This window comes from Chrysoperla carnea, chromosome 5 (assembly GCF_905475395.1).
Source record: "Chrysoperla carnea chromosome 5, inChrCarn1.1, whole genome shotgun sequence".
NCBI lineage: Eukaryota > Metazoa > Arthropoda > Insecta > Neuroptera > Chrysopidae > Chrysoperla > Chrysoperla carnea.
The window spans coordinates 54,704,036-54,729,907 of record NC_058341.1 but is presented as its reverse complement, the minus strand read 5'-3'; the positions used below and the strand labels follow the sequence as shown (position 1 = coordinate 54,729,907).

Genomic DNA, 25,872 nt, shown 5'->3' with positions numbered 1-25,872 from the left:
CTAGATTCAAGGTACCTGGCATCTTTGAAACTTTACATACTTTTGAATGAGTTGAGATTTGATGATAAAATGAGGAAGCACTGCACCGAGCAATAATTAAATTCTATATAGTTTTTTATTACTCAACACCAGATCAAATATATTGTATAATTTTTACAAAAGGATTTTTAATAATGACATCGTCAAAAATAATAACATCGTCAAATGTGTAAAATTTATTACTGAATATTATGAAACAATCAATAGTTTAGTATAGCTATATAGAAAAAAGTGAGATAGAGAAGTGTTTAATGTATTTCTAGATATAAAAGTTTATTACACTTTTGGTGGTTATAATGAGAAAGGATTATATTAAAATTGTATTAAAATATCCTGTAATATACCGAATGTCTACTTTCTTTAGTGATATTTATTGGAAACTGGAAAATACTGAATTCAATACAAATATGTAGTTGCGAGTGTATTACATCGTCGTTTCAAATTATTTTTATTTAAAAATATATATTCCTAATAAAGATCTATAGATCCATTCTGCCGTCATAATTTAAAAGTCCATAGTTTCAACCATTTTTCAAACTCTTTTTTGCGTTCCCGAATCTGAATAAAGGAAATTGATCTTTTTATAATATTAGAACCCGAAAAAATGATGAATTTTTTTGAAATTTGATGGCTTCTTAATGATCCAAAATTAATTTTTTCTTAAAAAATTAATTATTTAAAAAATGGCACAAAGTTTTGGTCATTTAAACAACTTATACACATCAAAATTCGTCATCACAAACTTATTGATTAAAAGTGATTACCTTTTGTTTCGAACAGTAGGTATGTCAAAAAATTAATGTGATAAAACGAATAACAAGTATCCTGTGTCTTTCTCAGACCTATGAGAAATGAAAAGATATATTAGCCTAGCCCAGTAAGCCTAGAAAAATAAAAGGCTTTACTTGTTTTTTTTGCGGCAAAGAACAAGAATCTGTTACAAGAAATATATCATTCTATTCCAAGTGGTTCGAACGTCACATGACTAGTCAAATTAGCAAATATGTTATGAATCAAAGTAATATTTGCGTCACGTAAATGTTTTTTAATGCTTTAAAAATATCGTAAAAGCGATAACAATTTATCATGACTAAAGTTTTTTGTTTTTTTGGAAAGCGCCGAAAGGTAATGTTTGTTTTTCATAAACATCTGAATCTGTAGGTAATAAATTTTCTTAATGGTGAAAACTTTATTGAAGCTCAATCTGAGTTCTTCCAAAAGGTACTGTGTTAAAAATCACAATTTTAAAATGAAATAATTCATAATTTTGCCTTGCCAGAGTCCTTGACAGAATTGATCTCCGATGTTTCTGGTGCACAGGGTACCTCGACGCGTGCTCAGTGATATTCGTGTTCAGCGACCCCAAAAACTTTCGTGTAACAAGTCTGGAATCATCTTCATCACTATTAACCCAATTGTGAATTTAGTCTATTTATGGTTAATTTAAAATGCAATTATAATATATAAATTGTTTATGAAAATTGCATGTTTTTAATTTCTTATAAATCAATTCAGGTAAAAAAATTTACTGACGAATCGAATGCAGAAATCCCATTCAAATCCATCCTAATGTTCAAATTTTTCGAACTTTGTTTTAAATGTTTCGTTTCCGCGACTAAATGCATAGTTTTTGTAGTCAAGATTTGCCCGAGTTGGTATCCGGGTTAGAGCTCGTAAATGAATGAATGTTTTTTAGCTTTGCACTTTCTGCGGGCACCCCATATAAAATTTTGTTAGTTGTGTATAGCAAAGATATTTAGGTAAAAACGATATATATATATGACTAATAATAACGTAAATGTTTATAATAACATTTTATTAAAGATTATAATCAGTTTTAATATACTTTAGAGAAATGAAATGTTTGAAAATTTACGTTTATTTAAATGTATTACATAATAAATGTATTATTGTTGGTGTGTGAGCGTGTGTTTAAATTCAATTATTAAACATCATTGGCATGAAAACAAACTAGGCGATGACACTGAACTAGAACTTATTGGATTAAAAATAAATAGTATCAGATTTTCACCATATCTTAAAGAATTTGGTCCTGAATCCTACGAAAGCTCGTTTAAATTAAATTTTGTTTTGAAATTGCGATTAGTAAAATAATTAATCATTTTTTGGCAATGCAAATTTTATAAACTTGTCAAATTTAAGTAGTACTTGAACTGAAAAAAAAAATTAAATTAGAAAAAAAGTGTTAATGGGTTATGTAGGAATATAGTGGCCAAAGATGGCCCGTAAAATTATCATTTTATTGCGTTTTTTTATTTTTATTAATACATATGTCCATTTACAGTTTTATAAAGAATTTAATCATTGCAATTATGATAATTTCAAGAATTCTGTCAAAAAGTGGATCGGCCATATTAGGCTTATCAAAACTCCAAATTTCTACTAAAAATAAATATATTTCTTAAATCAAAAATATGACACATGATAAGTACTATCATATTCATTTCTAACAAAGAATAAGGAAAAAGTTGTTTAATTAGTCATAATATTTTGTAGATCACGTTTGATTGCTTGGATGCCAATCAAATACAATCATAGGAATTTTTTAGGGAACCACGCACCGGGCTTTCGTAGGAAAATTTATTTACTTTACTTTACTATTAATATTAAAACATGCACTTACTTATCTCAACGAAAAGTAGCACACAACGCCAAACAAGTATTTGTGTAAAGGTGGGATTGCCTCTTTTTCTGTGATAGTTTTTACACATACTCGAAATATGAAATGAATAACTCATTGACTAGGTACTTATATTTTTTAAATATGGGCTATTTCAATTAGAGACCCGGGTCATCGCCGGTTCAAGTACCATAGTAGCTTTTTATTTAATAAACACGTATCTGACAGGAAAAATTTTTCTGACGTTTGGGTTTCCTCAAAATGAATGTGAAAATTATAGATGTATGTTGTTACTCTTACACATAATAACCGTATGGAATGATTTGAAGACTAAACTGTTTTGCTTTTTTCATTAAAAAAATGAACTTCAAAAAACTAACTGAAAGTAAATAAAAAATTAAAGAATTAGTTTATCCTTCTTCTGACATTGAGGAATTTTTACATTTTGTTTGAAAGCTAGGACAACTAGAGCAAAACAAAAACCATTTTTAACACATTTTATATTGTACTATTAGCACAGCTTTCGTTTCTTGGAAATAGCTACAGCACGAAAAACAATTCGTGGAGAAGTTTAATTTCAGACTAATTCACTATTTAAAATTGTAAAATAAATCTGAATCAATCGGAATTCAAGTTTGCTTTAGTTTTAGCCTTTAAATTTGAACCTGGTGAACAGAATGCTACTGACCACATTCCGCAATCCGTTAAGAATTAACGTTGTTGCAACCTCAGCGCAACACGTCTTATATTTAAAATTTCCTGAATTAAGGACGTTGTATCTAGAAGTAGACACTATGTTCAAATCAATTCCATTTTCATTTAATCTTATTTGCATCAGAATCGAAAGCTAGGTCTTCTCAAGAAAAACATAAAAAATAAATTCGAAAGTATTTTCTATAATTTCAAGAAAAATTCGTTTAAGGCTATTGAAACCCCTTCGCATTTTGGTCGTAAAGAAGGGAACACGCAAAAAAAGGAGTTCTTATTTCAGATTAGTTTCCATTCAAACTAGTGAATGGGAATAATATACAAGAAGGAATAAGTCGCAAGAAAATTGGCATGAATTAGCCGAAATATTAATATTTGAATAAGCCAAAAATTTTGAATGAATTTCAGTAATTACATGTTTGAAACTAAATTTAAATCCAATACTATTTTCTGGAAAATTATATTTTGTTTTGAGTACAGTGTCGACTAATAATAACGCGACAATAAGCTGAAATGTTTCAATATAAATACATTCTGAATGTGTATCAGTTTCTAGGGCCTAATTATAACATAACAAAAGCCGTGTAAGGATTATTTATTCAAAACTTTAGGAACAATTAATACACCAAAACATTAAAGATGATTACTTAAATCCTTTCTTAACATAAGCCGATTATTAAGTCATCTCTTTTATTTCAGTTTATTAACATCCCAAATTCGTATTCGAGTTGGTGAATACGACTTTTCCAAAACACAAGAAGAGTTTCCATTTGTGGAACGTATGGTTGCTAAAAAAGTTGTACACCCAAAGTATAATTTCTTCACCTATGAATATGATTTAGCGTTGGTGCGATTAGATAAACCATTGGAATTCGCACCGCATATTTCCCCAATTTGTTTACCTGCATCAGATGATTTGTTAATTGGAGAGAATGCAACGGTAACGGGATGGGGGCGATTAAGTGAAGGTGGTACTTTGCCATCAGTTTTACAAGAGGTAAGTTAAGAAATTTTCTCTTTTTTATGCAAAAATAATTTATTTATAATTTGTCTTAGGTTCAAGTACCAATTGTTAGTAATGATCGATGTAAATCGATGTTTTTACGAGCAGGAAGACATGAGTATATTCCAGAAATATTCCTTTGTGCTGGCCATGAAGGTGGAGGTATGGATTCATGTCAAGGTGATTCTGGTGGACCTCTTCAGGTAAGCAAATTAAATCTAGAAAGATATATATCTCTACGAAATCTCTCCACAATTTCCCGTTACAATGTAATGATAAAAGAATCATTTTCTGTAAAACTGTATTGAGAAATCATTAGTTAGATAGATGGCGGAATATCGAATATTTCTTTCCTTATTAGATAGGGATGTAGTAAGTCTTGAATCTAGGAGCAGATACGGTAAATATTACGGAATGCACGTTTCTAAAACAACCCGTTTTCCGGTTGGAAAATTAAAATTACATTTACATTCTTTAATGGAGTATTTTACTCTATACGAGAAATAATCTAAAATTATGTTATTGGGAAAAAAGCAGTTGAAAAATGTTAGTTTTAGTTTATAAAATAATAAAATTAACTACGAAATTCAAAGTTTTCAATTTTTTTAATCTGTTTTTAAATACTATGAAATAGTAGTCACATGTTATTGCGTCATACTGCTGTGTAAACAAACAAAGTTTAAATTATAAACAATTTTCATAGAAAATATCATAGCAGTTTTCTACACAGCTGTTTGACGTCATGACCACAAATCAATTAAATATCCTTAGTCAAACCTTTCTTCAAAGGTAAAATTAAAATACAGTTATTGATTGAATGAAATTTTGTTATTTTAGCGGTTTTCATTAGCACTATAAAATCTAATTAGTCAAAAATGAATTTAGTACCTATAGAGACTGATTCAATTGGTAATTACTTAAAAATTTAAATACCAAGTTTGTCACGCTTAGAAATATTGATGAAAATTTTGGTATTCTTGTTCATAAAATTACCTTATTAATTCATTTTCGTTTGTTCGTCTGTCTGTGAACACGATCAAAACTCAAAAACTAAGACAGATATCGTAAATCAGCTTTAAAGGTCAATTGATTTTTTGGTCTACTGGACCTGTTTTAAACCATAAAAGATAGCGCAAAAATTTGTAATAAATGTTCCTTATGTAAAAATAATCAACTTTTATTTGAAATATTCTGGTGCTGTAGTAAAAGCTCTCAGATGTCAAAAATCATCATCATTTCTATCTAATTTCAATAAGAAACGACATATTATAAAATCCTATCTTTTTAAAATTAACAATTTCGTTACGTTTGTCATCAATCATAGAATAAGAAGTTGGCTGCCAATCAAATTTGATATTATCTTAGCCAGTTCTGAAAAATGTTTCAGCTTTCTACTAAGAAGAAACGAGAATATAAAACATTCAGATATGTTACTATCTTTACGAGCTCTTACTATCGCGAGCTCAAAAAATTACAAATTCCCGACACTGTTTTTTGGTAGGTTGTAATTTTCGATATTTGTAAGAAAACTTTGACTTGTCCAAAATTGATTCACTGAATTAGCTACACCAGAATATAATGTCTTAAAAATACCAAAAATATAATACTTTTTAAAATAAAACTTTTAATGAAAATATATACAAAATTTTATTCACGTTTATTAGAAATAAAAATTTCAAAAAGAATTTTTTCGATAAATAACAATAATTCCGACGAAAAATAATAATGAAAAAAAATAAACCTTTTGTTATGTTCTCTTCGTATAGGTAAAGGGCCGTGATGGGCGTTATTTTTTAGCTGGTATTATATCATGGGGTATTGGATGTGCAGAAGCCAACTTACCCGGTGTATGTACGCGAATATCAAAATTCGTGCCTTGGATACTTGAGAATGTCACGTAATCAGCCAGTGTATGTCGTCGAATGTTGTGTTGTCAATATATAATATACACACACACGCAATCATTATTCTGCTATAGTAGTCTCGACGATGTTTTCCATCACCTACACGCATTTTACTTCTGGATGGTGTGGGAAGGGATTCATGAACGTGGTGGTGTGTTGCTGTTGCTTTTTCCTTACAAAAAAAAAAAAAAAAATACGATTATCATCATAATTTTTAAATCATCACCACACCAAGAGAGGTAAGAAGACCTTTCGAAGAAGATATCACTAGGACAAGACAACATCATTTTTATGAAATAGTTGTGAGATGAATATTGTTGAAAATATTCAAAATGTACTCTACGTCAATAATATTTATTGCTATATATTGTTTTTTCGTTTGTTTTTTTTTAGTCAAGTGTGTATGTGTCTTTTTGAATTTCGAAGAAAGTGAACTTGAATGTATATAGTTTTTTCTCAAGATCAGAAGTATTACTAATACCTCGTGTCAGTGGCAAATTTACCAGCTGACCGAGTAGGCGGGAGCCTATGACGGCAATTTTAGAGGGGCGGCTAATTTGGCCCGAAAATTTTTTTTGTCTTAACAGAAATAAAAATAAAACCACATTTAGTCAAGAAAAGCTAAACGCCTCAGTTGTTTTATGCATTGAGTTAAAACTAATGAATAGGATTTCATGCACGCTATAATTGATGATTTTGGAGATTTAAAATTTCGCAAAAAGGTAATGTAAAACTTGCATAACTTTATCGATCGTACAATTTGTCCAAGTGGTGTCCATATTGTGTAAGTAGTTTTAAGGTATACCTTACCTCACCTTGAGTAGTCCTTGATTGAGCCTTTCCTAGCGCAAACATATACTTAAATACAATTTCTTATGAAAACTTCAGTATATCGTGAGTTCCAAGAAGTTCTCGATCATAATAATAACGTGAAAAACCTAAGTAACGATAACGAAAGAGCAAAAATAAAAAAAATGAAATATTACTGGCAAGAAAATGTTATTCAGATGATTGGAAACTTGGGGCGGAAAAAATTGAATGCTTACTTTTGGCAAATGTGATACTCCGCTACTGAGTGTAGGGATGAATTTTAAAACCCTTTATGGACACAATTGGTGAATATGAGCACTGGGTAAAATACTGACCGCACTCTATTTAATCAGCCGACGTATCGAGTATTCATTACTCATCTTTAAAAAATAAATGTCTCTGAAAGTTGCTGAATAACTAGAAGGGGCTTTACTTGGTCAAATGTAGCAAAAGTTACCATTTTGTAACAAGCTTTGATGAGAGATTTAAACAGTTTTCCAGAGTGAAAAATATTTTAAAAAATTCGAATCTCACAATACGAGTAATTTTTTGTTGGTGAAGTGCCTTTTTTCAAAATATAGATAATTTAAATAGAAGCAGACTTTAATAATTTAAAAAATACCAACACAAGGTTAAAAAATTTAATTTAAAAAATACCAACAAAATATCGTGATTTTAATAATTTAAAAAATACCAACAAAAGGTTGAAAAGATATTTGAATTAAACTTTTTTACATCATGATATGGACACACCGCCAGCCAGACAACTTTCTTAGAGGACGGACTTTACTCAAATCTATATTTGTCTGAAGTTCGCGAAAGAAAATTACATGGCTTATCTCTTCGTTTGTATCTTTCAAAAGACATGTCCCTAGCTGGGTTCGAGAAGTACGGTGAATTTTTTTTATTTATATTTAGAGTTATGTTTCTATTTTACGAATTTGACACCTGAATGTGTTCTAACGCTAAGCAAAAACTGAGTTTGTTCTCTATATATTCAAAAATCATTCACAAATTGTAGCCTCAATTCTTGAAATTTTCCCCTGGCTCTCGGATTATACTACCAATTTTTGTTTATTGTACTGCTACTGATCATGAGAAAATGATAATTTTTTAGGAAAATATTTTTTAGAATAAGGATTTTTGTTTTTTATTTTATTTTTTTGTTTTTACGTTATTTTTTAATAAATTATAAAAATGGGTTTTTTGTGATATAAAAAGATAAATATTATCTCTCTTATATAAAAATTTGTATATAATATTAAATATTTACAGCAATTCCTAGCCCAAAAATTGGTCGGGAGTTTGATTTGTATTTTGGATGCCACTCACATTAATTGTTAGAAAAAAAAAAACGAGTCTAATCTACCTCACAAACGGATTCAAAAAAGGACGGCAAATTGTCTGCTTAGTCCTAAAATAGATAAGATGCAATTGACGCAGCAAAACAAAACATTATTTTCCGAATTATAAAAACGTGAATGGGAATTATTGGAATAAGCTATACATTTTTTTTTTTGTGGGTTGGTTCTAACAATTGATTGGAGTCCCAACCGATTGAAGTGGAGTCCCGACCAATTTTTGGGGCTGGTGGCTGATCTATTATTTTGTGCGCATGTGTGAGAATCTAGATTAACAATTTGATTGTATATTTAATTTATTTTTGTATGATTTTAAAGAAATAAAAATATTTAAAAAATATAAAAAACACAAAAAAAATTTTTGTAAAAATTGCTTTAACTTAAAATATCGATTTTGGATCAATCTGAGCTTCCAAAAAATATAATAAGCTTTCGAAACTATTTCTGGCCAGTCCTTTTAAAGCAAGCGTCATGTTTCACGTAATTATTAACTACGCAAATTCACGTTGTTGAATTATATTTCCGCGGACTTTTATCAAATAACACTTTGAAAATACTTCGATATTTGGCCATCACATGTGTGAATTTGATCGAACTGGGAAACAAACATATATTTTTGCAAGATTTCAAGCTTTTTAAAAGAACAAAAGGAGCACAACACCTTTTTGGGAAAAACGGCTAAAATGTTTGTTTCATATTTTGCTAAAACTCATTCATTATTTGATTGAACGAATGGTTAAGGAGATATCCTATATAATTACCGAACTTGATACTACAAAATGTATCAAAATAATTTAAGTTACATAATGTATATAAAATAAATATTAGTCACTACATTTGTGTTGAATGATTTGAATTGTGTTTTTTAAATATTAATTCTTTTCTTGTATACATAGAATTGTGCTAACAAACTTATGAATCACTCTCTATGTAAATAATACTAATAATATAAATAAAAAAAATATTTGCTCAAGAAAAAAAAATCTGAATGTATCTTAATATATTTTTTATATAAAGAAAAAACTAAAATATATATTTGAAATTATGTTTGCTACCTTAACGAGATATAAAGATATAATAAGTCTAGGACCAATGGTAGTATTTGACTGTCATTTCATAGGGGATGAAAATTTAAGGGACTATTGTCAAAGTTCTTTCTAACAACCCTCTTAACAAATTTACATAGCTGAAGAATTTTCTTTCAGAGATGCAATAAAAATTCAGTCGATTGATATTCAAATAAAATTTATATAAATTAAACATAATTTATATAAATTTATATTCATTATGTAAAATGGCAATAAATTGCCATCTGTGAACGGTTGATAGATTTATTGTTAAATTGTAGAACACGAGCGCTGTCTGTGAATGGGAAATAGAGCTATTGTTAAATTTTAGAACAAAAGCGTCCTGCCAATGGAAAATGAAATTATTAATAGTAGACAATGAGAAGGAGAGCCGCTATTAAGGGGTGGAGTTAAGCCTTGTAAAATTCGAATGATTTACCAATTAACTCTTTGCGTTTCGTTTCTGAGGGTGCGCGTTTAGAAGATGACTGAAAAATGGGATAAACCATTTTGTTCGACGACGAATTTCGAATATCGGAAAAAAGAGATTTTTGCAGTTTTTATTCAATAATCTATCTTTTTATTTTAATATCGTTGTCTCGAAAAGTCCCCGTTCCTGAAAAATCATTCCGAAATTACTATCAAATACTTCGTATGGTCGTAGACCTATAAATATATAAAGGTAAACTTATAAATATAAATGTAAGGCCTTTGAAGTCACTTTTAATGATAATTAATTATTATTTTGAGAGAAAAAGTATGAAACTTTTTTTTTGGTTTATTTTTTGTTTCCATTTTTTTTATGTATTTATTAAAATTATTATTATTATTATTTTTGTGTAATAAACAAATCTTGTGAAGTATATATAAAAAAAAAAGAAAATCTTGCCCGTCCAAAGAGAAAAAAAATTTATTAAAAGATATTTTTTCTGAATGTTTCTTGTGTGTTTTTATTTACGGCATGTGTTAGAATATTGTCGAATGTTACAAGATCACGTATTATACTACAGTCATTTAAAACAGATTACTGCAACAATCTCTCACTACGTATGTACATACATGTTAAACTTTAAGTTTGATGAGTAGAGTAAAATAAAAAAATTTGGCATCTCTGACGTGAAAAACATCTCCACACGTCCACACGATACCAACTTCACACAGACTTCTATAGAATTTTGTCTGCGCAACAAATCAATGTAAACAAAAGTCGGTATGACGATAAAGTCTGAGTTAAACAAGTTTGAGCACGGAAGTTGGAAGTATTCCCATACTAATGATAAGTTTGCACATACATTTCGTCACCATATTTACATGAACATTCTTACTTTCAGTCTGTACAGATATCTGCAAAAACAATAGTCTATATCTTGTGAACCCACCACCTTTGATTGCAAATATCTTCAAACATATTTGAAATAAATAATCATAACGATTTAAAAATTGGGAAACTCTTTGGAAAAGTGAAAAATTTTCGTGAAATTATACTTTTGTATGTTTAAGGTATTTCTAACAATATGAAGTAATTTTTGTAGGATTTTACATTTCTTACCATTTGAACCCTCCGTTGCAAAGTGGAAAGGGGAGACTTTTTGAGTAATAGATTCCAAAACTAGAAAGTATGAAAAAATATGCAAGAACTTAAAAGAAGGCAGTTTAAGTTTTCGATAAGTATGAAAAAAATTTCGGTACAATGATTATTTCAAATGATACAGGATTTAAACCCCGAAGTGTCAATATTGCTTAAAAAGCGAATATCTTGGTCCAAAAGAAATTGTACGGCAATTTTTTATAGCTCATTTTCAAGAAAAATAAATAAGCGTTCGAATGGCTTAATAATAATAATTCATGGAATTGTTTTTCATTATTTAGCGTAGGAATTTTTATAAGGCTCGTTTTGGATAGAAGAAGATATTTTCAATAATTATTTACAATAATTTTTAAAATTCTGGTACGCTTCTAAATTTTATATAAAATTTAGGGATAAAAATTCTCACCCTTTCAACCCTCCGTACAAACAGCAAAACTTTTAGTCTTATGTCGTAAGAAATATATCTTAAGTCGGTTTGCTAAAAATTTTTGAAAATATTATATAATCGTAGATTTCAAAAACTCTCATATTCTGAGATCAAGGTCAAGAAGAAAAACAAGGCTTCCTTTTGTACATCATTAGTTCAAAATTTTTAACTAGATTTTACATGTCATCATGTATAAATATTTGCAAATAACCTAAACATTATTTGCATCTATAAAACATAATTAAAAATTGATTAACAATACTACAAACTTTGATTTGTGCACAATAGTATAGCCATAAAATTGAAAAATGGTCTCCTTAAATTTTTTTGAAGCATTTCATATTACTTTTGGGCAAAAGGTCTTTTTCCTTATTTGGATCCTGCTGTATCCGAAGATGCCGGTTGCGCAACTTAAAGCCTATAAAGCCTCCTTTGACTTAGGAATGCACCCGAAATGTGCAAATATTAAAGGCTTGGATTTTTCAAGATGACTATCTAAAATAACATTTAAACTTAACTTTTAATTCAAGTACAAAATATGAGACAATATTTGGTGAAGCAAAAAAGAAAGCTAACAGAACAATTACCAGTGTGTCTCTCCAGAATTGAGACACCTGCGAATGTAGGTAGTACACAGTTTTACACAAGGACCAATTGCTTTCCTACAGTTGCCGTTCGTCGTATTACAAAGGATCTTACAGTGAATAATAACAACTTCTATGCGCGACTAAGGTATGGAATGCTAGCGTCATGAGTTGACGCCACAAGTTGATCGCCCTCAACGCCAGGTTGCAATCTTCAAGGGGCGACAGATATGACTACAATGAAACCTGTCATTTAGGTTGAAGACAAAAAGTGTTTTAATTTTCATAATTTTTGCTATAACAAAAACTGCTGCTTATAGAAGAGAAAAAATCAGTTATCATTGCGGATCTGTGATTTTCGTTTAAGTAATGTGATAAGTTAACATTCAAACATATTCTGACACATGTTATAAAAAATCCATACCTATATAGTACACGTCTCATTTCAATATTTTATTCATTCAATCCCCCTCCTATTCATATATAATTTTTCTTACCAAACCACCTATCATTGCTTTTCATTCAGAAAGACGAAGATAAATTCGATTGCCGAAGGCTTTTGTAAGTATTTTCTATAAATATATAAATATCTTATATTTTTAAAGCTAAGATATATAAACCACACTAGGAGGTACTTCCAAAGTAATTTAATAATCTTTGTTCATTCGATGCATTTCAAGTGCTTCCGGCATTTTCAGTTGTATTTTTTATATTCTTAGACTTTTCCTATCTGTAGAAGATAATTTTCTTCATCGTATATCAGAAATGTGGTACAATTAATATCATGATATCAAACAGTGAGGAAGAAAGGATTGATTGACATCATTGCTGATGTTGAAGTTTTTTTTCCCTGTTAATATAAGAAAATTCAGTTATCGGAATAAATACCACGGTACTCGAAATATACTCGAAATTTTTTAAAAAATATAATTAAAAAACAAACAACATACTAGCATTTCACTGATTATAGGTATATTAATAGCAACGTAATCATCGACAGTAGGTAAATTTATTTATATAACACATTGCAAACATTGCCAAAAATACAGTAGCACGTACAAAATTATCACAAAATCGAAAAACTAAATTTTTCAAGAGCACCAAACAGTTGTAACAGTTCACAATAAATTATTAAATGGGTTTGCAAAATTCCGCTATCGATCGTAACTTTTATATCTATGAGGTGGATTAAAATTTGGCATCGCTTGTGAAATAGATGTGTCCAAGTTCGCTATAATTGACGATAATAATTTTATGGCTTTACTTTAAATAGTTGTCCATTTTATCAAGTCTGTTGAATGTTTTTTAATTACATTTTGCTAAATAAAATTTCTTAATATACAATTTTATTTCAAGTATCGTCGCCGTTTATTTCAAGTATTTATTTCAATGAGTATGTCTCAACTTGAAGTCAATAAAAATGCATTCTTTTAAGTAAATCAGATAATATTTTAATCTTCTTCTTAGAAGAATTTCAATGAAATTTTGGGTAATGGTTTGGTTTTAGCAGCTGAGGACATTCTAGTGTTTCTTTCTCAAGTTCTAAAATTGTTTTGGAAAAAATCATTCGATTTTCTTTAGGTTTCTCTAGTTGCTGTAAACTGTCACCATTCTTTTTTACAGACACACACAAAACTTATGACATTCTAAAAAATTTAATTTCGTAAAATCATTAAATAAAATTATCTTGACGGTATGTTGAATTTTAATCGAAAATTTCTTCTACTCATAAAAATGAAAAAGCTATTATTATCATATTTTCATACAGTAAAATAAAACAATTGGAGAAAAATTTTCATATAGAAAAAACTAAAAGAAAAATTATAATAAATGAAGTTATTTTCCATATGTTTGAATGCAATTTTACAATAGGATAACTACACGGTTGGGAGAAAAACAGTTGTCAAATAACATTCATTCCTTGTGAACAACGAACGGTATAATATAAAATATCCTAATATCCATATAAATGGAAAATTCATATATTTGTTTTTTTTTTTTTAAGTTTTGTGAAAATGGTTTTATATGTGTAATAAGTAGTACCATAAAAGAGAAATTGAATTGAAAATAAAATATGAATTTTTAGTGAAAAACTAATTTAAATGTATATAGGGTAAGAACGTTGAGTATAGGTAGGAATACTGAAAATCTTAATGGATGGATTATTTGTCAACTTTAGTGGAGACGCATAGTGATATCCCTACAAGAAGTAATTTGAGTGTACGCTTACTTAATCGCGGAAATAAAACACTGCAAACAGTCAAAGTTTGAAACATTTGAAAAGTAAGACGGATTTTATTGCGTCAGGAAATTTTTTTACCAAAAATTTATTTATAATAAATTAAAAATACGCATTTTATAATTGCATTTAAATAACCGCAAAATATACTACATTCCCAATTCGATTAATAGTGATAAAAATGATTCCAAACTTGTTACTCGGGGTTTTTTTTGGGTCGCTGAACACGAATATCGTCAGAATTGGTCCCCGAGGTATCTGATAATAATATATTTATGGTCAATTTAAAATGCAAGTCCGTCTTACTGGTCAAAGTTTCGAGCTGCAATGCTGCAGTTCTTCAGTGATAACTGGTACGACTTACTACACGATAAGCAATTTTTTGCCGATATCACTATGCAAGTATAGACGTGAACGCAATACTGTAAGATAGTTTCGAAGATTTCGGTTTCGAGGATTTGGATTTGCTACAAAATTTAAAACAAAGATGACTTATCTTTAAATGTATCGGAACATGAGTAACAGTTAGGGTGCATGCGCCGATGTCAGTATGGGTGTTAGGCCAATACTGATTGGTGATATACACAATACTCCTGGTGAATAGTACTGATTAACACTGAAATGTCACTGATGCTACTAATGGCATACTAGTAATATTTATTAAAATGATCAAATAGGTTAAGAATAATCGAGTGGCGAGCAGTATGACAACAAACATAGCGCTTAAAACTATATAGAAAAGGATCGTAATTCAATAATTTATATTGGTAAATGCGTCAAAAATTAGAGCGGGAAAAACAAATAGCATAGCGTCATCTGCAATGTAATATGGGACTCAAGAGACCATATTGTCGAATTGAACTTACTATTTACTAATAATGTAAGTGGCGCCAAAGTTTTTGTACCATAAAGTATTGAAAATAGGTCATGTAGTTATGAATCTGACGGCAATGTTGTAAGTATTGTCAGATACTTGTTGAGTATATGTCCCTATACTATACCAGCATTATAATAAACGTCAAGCATTTCTTACTGTGTATTTTGGTGAACGATAGATTTTTCCAATCGACTCCCACTGATAATAAGAAACTTTTGTTACAGCATCTTTGCGTGGGTTGATAGTAGATTGCGAAAGCCGCCTTTGCAATGAAATGATGGAAGTTATTTAAAGTCAAAGTAATTTATAGTATTTTTACTTATTCAAATATTTTTCGTTTTGGGTAAGTGAAAGCATTGGATGCTATTGTCTATCTAGCAGGGAAGCGACGTAAATATTTTGGAAATTAAGAGAGAAGTATTTAATAGTCCAGAGTGGCTCTAACACAAAATTTCAAATTTAAGTAATTTTGAAAAACATGATGTATCGAAAAGTTCTTGAGCTTCAACATTGCAGCAGATCAAAGATAAAAATTAACCGAAAGGCTTATTTTTATGCTATGTATATATGAAATATACATAGTATATTAAGTTTAGTCCCAAGTTCGTAACGCTTAAAAATATTGATGCTACGAAGAAAACTTTGGTAGAGGTGTTCATAGAATCATCTAATTAGTACATTTTCGGTTGTCCGTCTGTCCGTCCGTCCGTCTGTGAACACGATAACTGAAAAAAGAAAATAGATATCAAGCAGATATTTTTACAGCGCACTGAGAACGTAAAAAGTGAGGTCAAGTTCGTAAATGAGCAACATAAGTCAATTGGGTCTTGATTCCGTAGGACCCATCTTGTAAACCGTTAGAGATAGAACAAAAGCATTTCAAACTTTTCAAACTTTTGTTTGAAGCATTTTTTTGTAAACATCACTGTTTACTCACGAGGGCACTCATTAGATGGTAATTTTATAGTATGTATTAATATGGCATTATCAGCTATGTATGTGTGACATGTATATGTGTAATATGATAGAGTAATCAACACTGTCTATACATGGTATTTCAACAATTAACTCAGTTAATTGTTTGTTTTCACTTGTTTCTTAAAACATTTGTGACGAAATCCTACAAGAATTCAGAATTAAAGTATCCAAAATCATCTTAATTAACACCGATATATGAAAGGGTTGCCCACTCTGTAAATAATATACAATTTATATTTAGGTCGTTTTAAACGATTTTACCAAAGAATAAAACTAATAATATTTGTTTGTTCCATGTTTTTTATATATGGAAACATTTAAAAAAATAAATTTTATTATATATACACAATAGATTGATGAAAGCAATAGGACCCATTTTGTAAACCGTTAGAGATAGAACAAAAGTTCAAACGTAAAAAACGTCCTTATAAAAAAATTAACAACTTTTGTTTGAAACATTTTTTCGTAAACATCACTGTTTACCCGTGAGAGCGCAAATTGTATAGTAGTATATGTATTATATGTGACTATCAGTTATATATGTGTGACATGTATGTATGTGTAATCATCACTGTCTATACATGGTATTTCAACAATTAACTCAATTGTTTGTTTTCACTTGTTTCATGATAAAACAAAAAATTTTGATAGAAAAAAAAAAATTGACAATGGGGTTTTTGAAAAAAAAAATTTCTCTTTTTTTTGTCAAAAATGGAAAGATCAAATAAAGTTTTATAACAAAGTTACAGGCAGTTTTAAAAGAACTTTTCAAAAGAGAACCGAAAACTCTCGACGAAAAAAATGTTAATTTAACATTGTTGTAACGTCATAATGTTAATTAACATGATGTTTTCGAACATTTTTTTTTTTCGATCATTTTCGTTTCTTTTGAAAAGTTCTTTTAAAACTGCCTGTAACTTTGTTGTAAAACTTTATTTGATCTTTCCATTTTTGACAAAAAAAAAGAGAATTTTTTTTTTTCAAAAACCCCATTGTCAATTTGTTTTTTTCTATCAAAATTTTTTGTTTTATCATTTAAACAAGTGAAAACAAACAATTGAATGAGTTAATTGTTGAAATACCATGTATAAACTGTGTTGATTACACTGTCACGTCACATATACATACATGTCACACATATACATATAACTGATATACCCATATAACACTATCCAATTTGCGCATAATTTGTGCTCTCACGGGTAAACAGTGACGTTTACGCAAAAATGTTTCAAACAAAAGTTGTTTATTTTATATATAAGGAACATTTTTTATATTTAAACTTTTGTTGTATTTCTAACGGTTTACAAGATGGTTCCTACGGACCCAAGACCCCATCGACCTATGTTGCTCATTTACGAACTTGAACTCACTTTTTACGTTCTCAGCATACTATAAAAATTTCAGCTTGATATCTCTTCGTCAAAACTAAAACTAGCTATGTTAAATTCTTTAAATAATCAAACAAGTATTTCTCTTCTAAAATAAAGTACCAAGTTACGAAAGGAATATAGGTACTACCGTGTGTCCCACGACACTTCTTGCTCTTTTTAATTAAATTAAAAAAATTAAATGTAATTAGGGTAAATTAAATTTACATTGTTTTGTTGATTGAAAAAACGTTTATTAAGGGGACATATATATCACCTCGAGCTTTTTTATAATTGATTTTTGTTTTTATATATTTATATTGTATATGTGTAGTAAATCATCGCTTTTCCCAGCTGACCTCAACTGCCAGTCGTACACAACTTTGAATGCTAAATGCGGTCTTCCTGTTACTGTTCGCATTAAATAATTGGCTGTTAATTGAGGTTGGCCCAAAGTTTTCTTTAAATGTACTTTAGTACTTTGTCCTTTATCAACGGTAAAAGGGTTTTTTTTTATAATGATTTATTAAAAAACTTAACCGGAAGTAAAAAAATGAAATAATTGTTTACGTTAATTTTAATTAATTATAAAACTCGGAAAAATATTGCTAATTACAATTTTAAGATAATTTACTAATTTTATTTTAATTTGCTTGATGAAATAATTCAAAAGCCAAAAACAAAAACTAAATATTAATTTTTGGAAATTGAAAAAAACACAATAAACTAAATTATCAGCTTATGTCAAAAAGAAAATGTAGTTTCTTGGAACTTGACTAATAGAAAACATGTGTCGGTAGACATAATATTTATACCAAAAAGTTGTGCTTTCTAACAAAAAAATACGTAAACAAAAACGAGAATATGTGAAAATTGACTTTTATGTTTGGTTAAAACATATGAAAATTGACTTTTTCAACAAAACTATTTTATTATTACATAACAATATTCTGTTTACTATGTGTTTTTCTACGAATAATATGGTTCTTCTAACACTGTGCTTTGTACAACAAACAGAAAATGTAAAAGCTAAATAAATAAAAACGTGGCAACCAGTGCTATACGACCTCCATACAAACATGGAAGGTGGCGTGAAAATGTTTAAAAAAAAAACAACATTTCAATCAGTGGGACATTAGTTGTATTTTAAAAACACGAATTGCCAAAATTCCAGTTGCTTTTCAGGTTTACCATTTCTGTTTTATGTTTTTTGATTTCTAATAATTCTAAATAGTCCGGATTTATAAAAAAATTAATCCGAAAAACATATAAAAATTTGTGTCTCATTTTTGAACGCAAAGGCTAACTTTAGAACCCAACCAACTCTTCTATAGTTCACAAACTCAACCCAACCAATTCGTAATTACAACAATACTCCGGGCCTAAAAATTTTCGGTCTACTCTTTTCGATTACTACCAAATAATTAATTGACACCAAAGAATGATTAAACGAAACAGTTCTGAAGTATCGACTGTTAAAATTTCAGCGGGATATTAGCCCTCTTTCTCGATGTTAGTCGATATATCAGAATTTACTGGCCCCCCAATCCCTAAACCCCCGAACGGACTTATAAGTGAAAATAAAAAATTTTTTATTATATTTATGGAGACCATAAAATTATTCAGACTTTCCCCATTTTCTGAAGAGTTTTCTTAAGTGCTCCTTTGAAAATATGGAAAAAATCACAGTGAATTTGGTTGGGAATTTTATCAAGCTCGGTACCTGGTCTAATTTTGTAATAAAAATTTCTGAAAAAGAATTCATTTAACAATTCTATGAATAGTTTTCGAGCTATGGCCTTAAATTCTGTCCAAAATTATCAACTCTGAAAATACCCCGTAAAATATTTTTCCATGATCAAATGAGCTTTATGTTTATTTTTTTGGGTCATAATTAGCTCGGTTCATAATTACCTTTTGCTTCATACTAATTCATAAGAATGAAAATCTAGCTAATTTTGCGATTGAATGACAAGCCTCTTAGATATCGAGCGAAAAAATTGCCTCAATATAATTCTAGTAATTTAGTCAATAGTCTCTTAAAAATTTGTTTAAAGGTCATAAAGATCTGCGTTTTGAATAATCTAGGCCAAAATTACTTTATAAAATGATTTTATCCAAATCTGGGACAAAACAAATTTTATCAATATTTTAAAATTTTGGGAAAAATTGAGAAAAACGCATAACAAATTTTGTATCAGAATTGGATTAAACTTGGCATTTAGGGTAATTTTAAGCTAAAATTTACAAAAATCAGGTTCATATAACAATTGAGTGAATAGCTTTTAATACTTCAAGAATCCTATACGAATGGCTTTTATTTCGTACCGATTCTGAAGTTCTAGTCTAAGAATTGGTGTTTGCTGTGATGGAAAACAAAGCAAAGTAACAAGGGGATTATGCATATGATCTGTTTTTGATTGATCACTTAAATAAAGATAAAAACTATTTAGTTATTGTAATATATTGTAATATTCTGTTAGTTGTCGTTTGACAACTAGCAGAATAGTAAGGGAAGTGGTCAGTGTCAAGTGGTTGAAGTAAATGAACATACAGTAGGTTGCCATGGATATGACACACACACACATACACACAGCATTTTTCACATGCTTACGTGACGATTTCAACCAGTTTGTTCACCATGGCAAGCCGCCTTAAGGAACTTCATTCAATAACGACTGTTTATGGAGGTGAAAAAAGTATAAATATGAACATTGAATTTTTATGAGAAAATTTTCCGATAGAAATACATATTTATAGAAACATAGAGCCTTGTTTGAGTATGTAAGAGTTGTTCTGGCTACGCTATAATTTTAGTGTTAGATATATAAATTTTCAAGGACTGGTAAATAAATGTATTTATTATTTATGAACAAACACTAACATGGAAATTGGTAAATTTAGATATACATTTTCTTGTATAATATATATGGAATTATTGTGTAATGCTTTTACGAAGAAAAATGTCTCATTTCTAAAAAAGAAATTGCATAATTTCAAAAATTTATTCACAAGAGTATGTAACATAAATCTTTAAATATTTATTTTCATTTCCTTAAATAAAGTAAAGGAAATGTATATTGTATTCGTGAAAAAGTCCTGTGATACATTTTTGAGGGGAAATATCTATTTGAAGTATCCTTGAATCTATTTTGACTTTTTATACCATGTATATATGAAATATACATAGTATATTAAGTTTCGTCCCAAGTTTGTAACGCTTAAAAATATTGATGCTACGAAAAAAATTTTGGTATAGGTGTTCATAGAATCACCTAATTAATCCATTTCGGGTTGTCCGTCCGTCCGTCCTGGACACGATAACTCAAAAACGAAAAAATATATCGAGCTGAAATTTTTACAGCGTTCTCAGTACGTAAAAAGTGAGGTCAGGTTCGTAAATGAGCATCATAAACCGTTAGAGATAGAACAAAAGTTTAAATGTAAAAAATGTTCCTTATAAAAAAATAAAAAACTTTTGATTGAAACATTTTTTTGTAAACATCACTGTTTACCCACGAGGGCGTTAATTAGGTGCAAATTGTATAGTATGTATAAATATAGGAATATCAATTGTGTGTGTGTCTACTTAAAAGTGAATATCTTTTGTTATTTACGTGACGTCAAAAAAAACAAACGATTGCGCATCAACACTGTCAATAAATGGTATTTCAACAATTAACTCAGTCAATTGGTCCAGTTGAATATCAGACCGTCTTAATATCAGACCGTTTGTATGTTATAAGAGAATGCATTTAGCCGTATAATGTTGAAATTATGCATTTAGGACGTTTGTCATCTTCATACTTGTACATATTCTCTTTCATCTTATACATGCCTTCTTAGCAAGCCACATATCGGGCCATCATACGAAACCATACTCCATTGTAATAAATTCTTCGAAAAAATAATTATCAAATGAAAACACAAAGTTTCCGTTCATTCAATGCCCAAACATTTTGTTATGAAAATGTACTGCTTATAATAAAAAAATTTTAACTATTTTAGCTATTTTTCTTAAAATTTTCCACCATTCACAAGCTATAAAATATGCAGTCACTTTTATCTGTCACTGAAACCTAAAACCCAACGATAAAATGGCAGCGTATTGGTTTTGTATTTTTGTCTGTGATAGTTTTTTCGCATACCAACGAAATATGAAACGAATTCGCCCTTGAATACTTATTTTCTTTCTTATTTTATATAGGAACCGAACCATCGTTCCATTCCTTACCTTACACCCGACTACTTTTCGTGTGCTCTCAATTAGGACCCAATTGATTCCCAAATGGACAAGTAACCCGATCAGCTCCCGATGGTTCAGTACCAATCATTCCAATAAAAAAAAATTGAAATTGTTTGCCTTCATATCTCCCTATTCCACTTACGTTGCTGTTTTCTCTCTCATTTACTATTCTTACTCACTTTGAAGTACGAATTATTTAACTGGTTTTGTGGGGGCTCGAACCGGAGACCATCGGATAGTGTCGATTTTGGGTAGTCTCATCGCTTTTTGTCAGGTTTAAAACCACCTGAATCGAAATTTTCTTTAAAACTGGTAAAAGAAAATTATAACGTTTGCATTCGATTGCTGTGAGGTCAATAAAATGTGCGAAAACATTAAATTCGACCCAAATGTTATAATTTTCAAAAAGAAAATTACATATGATGTACACAAGATAATAAACTGATTAAGGCAATATGTCTAGGGCAATATAAAATGTTTTGTCATTCAAATCAATATTAAATTTCTTATTTGAAAAGCATCATCAACAAAAAAAGTAAAAATGCAGTTAACCTAGATTTTAATCGTTAAATTCATTCAAGACATACATACACTAATATCTAATGGTATATTAAACAAAAGTATAATTCTTGATTTAACTTCCATGAAATTGCTTCTTGAGTACTGCCAAAAACGTCCATCTAACCAGTATATTAAAGGTGGACACATTCTCTATATCTAATATTATTATCTATGTTATGTAATATGCAATAAATTTTGATTGTCTTGTATGTGGTATAGTGTTATTTAATAATATAAGGGCTCTTCTATACGATTTACCTAAGAGATTTATTTTTGGATATTTTATGCTTTGTATGAATTCGCATTTCTGATGTAGGGTTAGAATTATAACACGATTTAAAGAACATATGGGGCATTTAAAATATAGAAGAAAAAGAAGAATCATGTGTAGGCGATCACGTTTTGGAAAATGATCATAAAATCTACAAATCGAACTTAAAACATCTAAAATCAGTACCCAACCCGAGCGAATTGAACGCTTATGAAAGTATCCACATTCAAAAATTGGGAAATGAATCTTGGACAAGGGACCTATTCCAAATTCAGATTTAATAAAAATTACAAAATCAAGGTTGAATTTCTAGAATTAGGAATATATTGTGAAAATATATGATTATTTACTTTCATGATTTATTATATGGTTTTTAAATTAAGTTTGATTTTGTAATTTATTTTAAATGTCAAAATCAAGTGATAAAAATATTAGAATAACATTGCGCATGAGGATCATACGCATTAACCAAGCACTAGTCACCTGAATGAAGCTGATTGGCAGACCTCACTGACATTATAATTTGACATTTACTTAGAACAGTATAAATTGTAGGTACATAAAAATATCAAGGTGCAGTCCGCCCCCAATTTAGCAACGTATCATACACAATAAGAGTAATTACATAAAATTAATCTAGGAAATTGGGGCAAAAATCAAACTAAACAGAAGAGTAAAATGTACCATGAATCATTCTAATATTTCTAAACAGATATTTTATCAGCTATTTACTGGACTCAAATACGGGTATTTGATCAGAATGCAGGTAGGCTGAATGCATTCTTAACTATTGCTGTCAATGAGGTTTTCTTTTTAATAATAATAAAATTTGAATAAATTAATAAAATTATTTCGAAAAAAGGTATAAAATTTAGATTTTTCTAACTGTGAATCTAGCCTTCTACTGCATATTGCTCTAGAGATTTTGGCTTCATATATTGGATTCTTATCTCAACTTTATTATACATGAAGCTTTAAGCTTTTAATTTAAGTTTGACTAAAACATTCTTGCGACCCTACTAACTCTAATTCGAAAAGAGTCAACTACGTCGTTATTATTTATGCAAAAGAAGTCAACATCAATCAAGTCAAACGCCCAATCAAATTCAATACATAGTATAAAGCGAATTCGTCCCTAATGAATATGTATGTCGAACTGTCCCTAATGCATATGTATGCTTAGATCTTGAAAACTACGCAATGGATTTTGATGAGGTTTTTTCTAATAGATAGAGTGATTCAAGAGGAAGGTTTTTATGAACAATATGCATAATATAGTAAGTTAAGGGGTTGAAATGGGGCTGAAAGAGATGTGCTTCAAAAACTTAAAAAGTTGTACATCGATTAAGCTCAAATATTGACAATATATACAACCAGCTTCAAGGATTCTTTTATTTACTTCTTACCTTCAAGGAGTGGATAGGTACTGCGATAAAGTGGGGATGAATAATCGAATATTTTCAAATATACTCAAGTGGGGTATCAAATAAAAGAGCATGACGTCTACATTACAAAACTATAATCCCTACGCAAGGGGATATGTGGGGAGGGGTGAAAAGGGAGTGGATGTTGCGCAACAAAGGGGTAGTTCACAGCTAGTTCATTGCAATTGTCAAACTAATGGTGGCTGGATTTGGATTTCTGAACTTTCAACCATACATGAATCGTATGCCTTTTTATTCTGAGAGAAGTAAATTTGCTTTATTTTTCCAGTCTTAGATACATAGTGATTAGTATTCAGAGACATGAAAAATACACATTGATTGCAGTATGTAAGTACCTTTTGTATACACAATACATACATTTAATGTGTCATTTGATTACAAAACGTAACACACCCGAGTTACACATACGAGTCACAGTCAGTGTTAGTCAGTACGAGTCACATTATAGAAAAATATTACACTGCAGAACACACAAACTATAAAAATGCTACACAACACACACAATATGTGGAGATTTAAGCTATATAAAAATAACTGTTGTGTATACGAATAGTATAGTACTATAGTAGTACTAACAAAAACTTTACGCTTAGCTTGCACAAAAGAAAAATCATCTTTTACAGACATAGGATACACATATATAGATAGAAAATGGTGTTTTTCATGCTCATGTAGCAAAAAAGAGAAAACAAAAAGCGACCGAAGAAGACATGACCCTTAAAAGCTAGTTCAATAACTTTCTAACTGTTACGCAAGTCGAGAAGTTTCTTTTTGGGTTTGTTAATTGGGCCCCTTAGTAGTTACACACATCCCTAAGGGTTCCAAATGACATACCAAACAAGTAGCTTTACATCGCCTTCCAGCCTCCATTTGTGCTAGTTTTTAAAAGATTAAAAAATTTTTCGAAGAATTTTCTAGAAAACTATTTTGTTCGTTTTTTTCATAAATTTTCCAGTTTTGCCCTAATTTCCCCCCTCACTAAAAACAATGTTGACGAAAAATTGTTTTATACAAAACTTTATTTTTTATAAGTAACATTTTTTTGCATTTAAACTTTTGTTCTATCTCTAACGGTTTACATAGCAAAATTCAAAGTTTTTATATTTCTGCAAACCATGAAAATTTTTCATGCGTCTTATCTCAAAAATCATTAAATATACGCACTGTGCGATGGAGCTTCAACTGTTTCAAATTTAATATACTTGCAAAATGATAGTAGCAACTAATGTCAAAAATTCATACTTTTTGAATTCAACTGCAAAAACTGAAAAAAGTCTGAAAATTTTTCACGGTTTACGCAGGTAACACAACTTTTTTTGCTTAGAAAACGTAATTTCATACTCCCCTAATTTTTTTCGAAACATGCCAAAAAATAAACTTTACATAGCGTTTTTGATTTGAGTTGGTTTTCTTGTAAGATTTTACTGGCGTACTATGTAAAAAAAAACATTGATGATTATTGCAAATTTATTATACAATTCTTAGCATATTTGTCCTTTGCTCTAAAAACTAAAAAAACTAAACACTCCAATCCAAAAACCCTTACACAAGATAAAAACTTTTGGCACCCGTATTTTATAGAGCTAATCAAAAATTGATCTTTATCACTATTTTGTCTATCAAAAAACGCTTGCAATCAAGCGCAGAAGTTCCAAAACAAATGTTCTGCATTTCTAGAAAAAACTATTGAATTCTATTAGATTTTATTACGATGTGAGAAAAGCATTCATAGCCTCAAAGGGTCATACAATTT

At 29.5% G+C, this 25,872-nt stretch overlaps 1 protein-coding gene across 1 annotated transcript in view; it reads left to right on the top strand.

The window, feature by feature from the left end:
- Window positions 1–6,592, top strand: part of LOC123301239 (serine proteinase stubble) — a 38,766-nt gene extending 32,174 nt beyond the window's left edge. The window contains exons 7-9 of the mRNA XM_044883974.1: window positions 4,088–4,385; window positions 4,445–4,594; window positions 6,158–6,592. Of these exons, the coding sequence (XP_044739909.1) occupies window positions 4,088–4,385; window positions 4,445–4,594; window positions 6,158–6,292 (583 nt within the window). The 3' untranslated portion in view covers window positions 6,293–6,592. The remainder of the gene's footprint in view (window positions 1–4,087; window positions 4,386–4,444; window positions 4,595–6,157) is intronic.
- Window positions 6,593–25,872: the final 19,280 nt, after the last annotated feature.